General features: G+C 53.2%; 1 protein-coding gene across 1 annotated transcript; it reads left to right on the top strand.

Moving 5' to 3' along the window:
* Positions 1-384: 384 nt before the first annotated feature.
* LOC140898109 (butyrophilin subfamily 1 member A1-like) lies at positions 385-2,065 on the top strand. The gene is given in 2 exon segments (XM_073311559.1): positions 385-430; positions 1,518-2,065. Coding segments are annotated over 2 exon segments (594 nt in total).
* Positions 2,066-3,764: the final 1,699 nt, after the last annotated feature.

Genomic DNA, 3,764 nt, shown 5'->3' with positions numbered 1-3,764 from the left:
ATCCCCCTTCCCCACGGCTCCATTTTCTCCCCAGGCTTGGGGGGCAGGGGGGAAACTGCCCTCCAGCACAAGCAGGACCGACCCCCCACTCACGGGGTGGCGGGAAGTGGAGTGACCCGGCCCCAGCCCACTCTGCTCCCCTGGCTCCTGGACTTGGGGGGCAGGGGAGAACTGCCCCCCAGCACGCACCGGTGGTGCGGAGCAGGCTGGGGATGGGTCGCTCCACTTCCTGCTGCCCGGTGAGTGCAGGGTGGGCCCGACCCCTGCCGCAGTCCCCTGGGAAGTAGCTCAGGGGAAGGGGTGGAGCGGGGGCAGGGCTGGGGAAGAGGCAGAGCAGGAGCGGGGGTAGATTTCCTGGCCAGCTCAGCTGGCCCGGGGATCGGGATGGCCAGGGCCCCTTCTGATTGTGGGCCCAGCACCAGTAAACCCGGTACTGGGGAAAGGGGGAGAGGGGCAGTTTCTGCAGCCCCCACAGCAGCTCCCAGCAGCCAGGGGGAGAAACTGCCAGGGCATCTCTGCTGGGTCTCAGGCACTCAGGGCAGAGAAGCAGCTCCCCAGGCTGGGGTTGTAAACCAGAGACCATGTGCTCTCATCTCTGCGACCCTTTCCCCCTCCAGACTCTTTGCCATCTGAACTAGAGCAGAGAAGGGGGGATCTCTGGGATCACACACCCAAGGTGAGCTCAGGCGGAGATTTTCCTTCAATTAACAGAAAATGCCCATGAAAGCAACTCTCCCCCACACCAGTAACCAAACACACTCTCCCTGCCCAGCTCCCGAACCACCTTAATTGTGACCTGGTCATTTGTATTGTCATTGCCATGCCTTTCCAATAGTAAATTCAAGGCCGTCAGTAGAGAGATCTCTCTCCTCATGGCTGTCACGTCCTTCCCTTTTCACCTAGGGGAGAGACTCTCCTCCTGTCTCTTCTCCAACGTCCTACCTTTCCTTTAGCCAGGGCTGGGCTCTGTCATTGCAGCTGCTTTGTAGACTGGGGAGATGGTGTCTCTCCAGTGTTTCCACCGCCAGTCCTCTCTTCTCTCTGGGCTGGGGAAGGAGCTAGCCCACCCAATGCGACTTCCTTCTTCCTGCTCACTGCCCTTGAACCGTTGGCTCTTCCCCAGTGCTGTATCTTCATCTCTGTTCCTTGGCCTCGGAGTGGAGATAGGGGAGGGAGCTTTCCTCTGGGGTTCAAATCTGGTACCTGCCTCCTCTCAACCTTCCTAATAAAAAACTTTGGTGCCTTCTTTGCTGTGTCTCTGCTGTTGGGAATGAAGCAGCCCCAGCTATGGAACAGGGAGCTGCAGCCTCTATAGCCAAATTAGAAAGTACAGAAGTGGTTCCCACTACCCAGGCTGAAGAATTGCAGTGACATCTTTGCTCAAGCTCATGTGCTCAGCACAGAGGCAGCTTTCTGGGATCCAGGATCCCAGCCAGAACAGGGCTGCATGGGAAGTGTGAGAAATGGACCAGGGCTGAGCTCTGCCCCTAACAATCTGATTCTCTCTCTCTCATCAGCGAATGTGACTCTGGATCCAGACATGGCTCATCCCATACTAGTCCTGTCTGAGGATCAGAAAAGTGTGAGACGGGGAGACACACGGCAAGATCTACCAGACAATTCTGAGAGATTTGACACTGAGCTCTGGGTGCTGGGCTATGAGGGATTCAACTTGGGGAGACATTACTGGGAGGTGGAGGTGGGGGATGAGGGACATTAGGTTGTGGGGGTTTCCAGAGAATCTGTGGGAGGAAGGGAAGGATCAGCTGTAACCCTGAGGGGGGGATCTAGGCTGTGGGGCAGTGGTGTGTGGGGGGGTCAGATCAAAGCTCTCACCTCTACTAAGATGTCCCTGAGCCTGAGCTGGGTCCCCAGGAGGATCCAGGTTTTTCTGGACTATGAACAGGGGCAGGTGACATTTTTTGATGTTGATAAGGAGGCCTTGATCTTCACTTTCCCACCAGCCTCCTTCACTGGGGAGAGAATCCACCCCTTGCTCTGGGTGTGGGGATCCCAGCTCAGAATATTTAAGAGATACAGGGGGAATATCCAGGGGGCACCCTGAAATCAGCCTCTCTAGCCTCACACATCCTAGTCTCCATGATCCTGGAGGACTTCTCTCTTCCTGAAGACTTTCTGCAATGCAGTGTCAAGGACCCTGGATGCTCCATGGGCTCCCAGGTCTGGACTGTCAAACCACAGAGATTAAGGAGTGATCAAGATGGAGAAGCCAATCTCATCACCCCAGGAATTGTCCAGTCTGTTTCTCTCTGTTCTCTATGGTCCAGGAGGACTCTGGGTGTCCTGGGTCATGAGAGTGTCACTGAGACTTGGGAGGACTAGGCCATTGGGAATTTTAGAAAAACAGGCTTCTCTAGCCACAGTCATCCTAGTGTCTATGACCCTGGAGGACTGTCATCTAACTACCTCTCACTCATCTCTCTGACTGTGGAGGACTTCTGGCTTCCCAAACCCCAATACCTCATCTTGATGACACCTGGGATCTGCTCCCTCCTCACTCCTAGGAACACAAGGGAGGTGGTAAAAAAAATCCTGGAGCTGCAGAAGGAGTAGATAGGCCTGGAGAGGTAGGGGTAGATGTGGGGACTTCATGATCAGAACTGATGGAGTTTCAGGGTGAGAAGTGATGTGGGGACTGGTGCCCTAATTGATAGCTGGGCTGGCCATTAATTAACACACAAACACTTCATGGGACAAGAAGGGAGCAGGGAAGGGCAGACCTTCAGAGCTGGGCATACATTCAGCTATCATTTTGAAAGCTATCCAATGGGGTGGAGTGAATGGGAAACCGAGAAGTTCTGGAACGCATGAGGGATTGTGCGGGTGGAGTTTTGGGGGTTGGGGGCTTGAAACAGTTCTGAATTTGCTGCAGGGAAGGGCATGCATGCATCTGTTCTGACTGCAGAGTTATGAGGGACTTGAGCATCTCTGTTTGCTGCTCCATTACTTTTATCATTTGCTCCATGGCATCCTTAACAAAGTCATGATTTTCTTTTTTGTCCTGCCTTTCAATTTATCTCCACTCCCTGTATTCCCTTTTTCTTTCATCAGAGTATTGCAGGACCTCCCAGAACATGTCCTTCTTGCTCTGTCTTGACTGCTTTCTTATCTGGCAGAGGGGCTCCGCCGGTGTGTAGGGGGTTCCCCTGAAGGCCACATCTGCATAAGAACAAGAAACAATACACAGGAGCATGATTGTTAGTTCAGGCATAGCAGTGAATCATTACAGTTTAGCACTCCTATTGTAACATACCAAGCACACATCTCAGCGAACACCCTAGGTGTGATGAGTTTAGCCCTGAGCAGGAGGGGGGCTTGTACCTGGGTTAAACAGCAGTGGTGCTTATGAAAGGATTGTGATGCTGGCGACTAGGGACAATATAGTAAATTCTCCAACCATTTTCCACAGGCAGATATCTCATCCTGAGAGTAACCAGGGAAGCAAGGTTGCATCTGCTGCACGCTTGCGGCTTCTGACCCAGTACCTATGTGGCTCACCTGTGTGCAGCTTTGGTCCCTGCACAAGTGATTGCAGAGTGGCATGGGAAAGTTTCCTTCAATGGGGGAAGGAACAAATCAGCTCTGCCAAGGAACCTCCGGCAGAGGATTTCTGCATACCTCCAGGAAAGTTTCATGGAGATCTCTCTGGAGGATTCCCATGAAATCTCAGTGTGCATCATCACACTGTTATGCTGTATTGTTTAGTTGCACAGGGTAATGTCCAACACACAGAAACATAGCCA

Source organism: Lepidochelys kempii, chromosome 14, assembly GCF_965140265.1.
Source record: "Lepidochelys kempii isolate rLepKem1 chromosome 14, rLepKem1.hap2, whole genome shotgun sequence".
Lineage (NCBI taxonomy): Eukaryota > Metazoa > Chordata > Testudines > Cheloniidae > Lepidochelys > Lepidochelys kempii.
The sequence above is the reverse complement of the archived record's forward strand: the minus strand, read 5'-3'. Positions and strand labels throughout refer to the sequence as shown.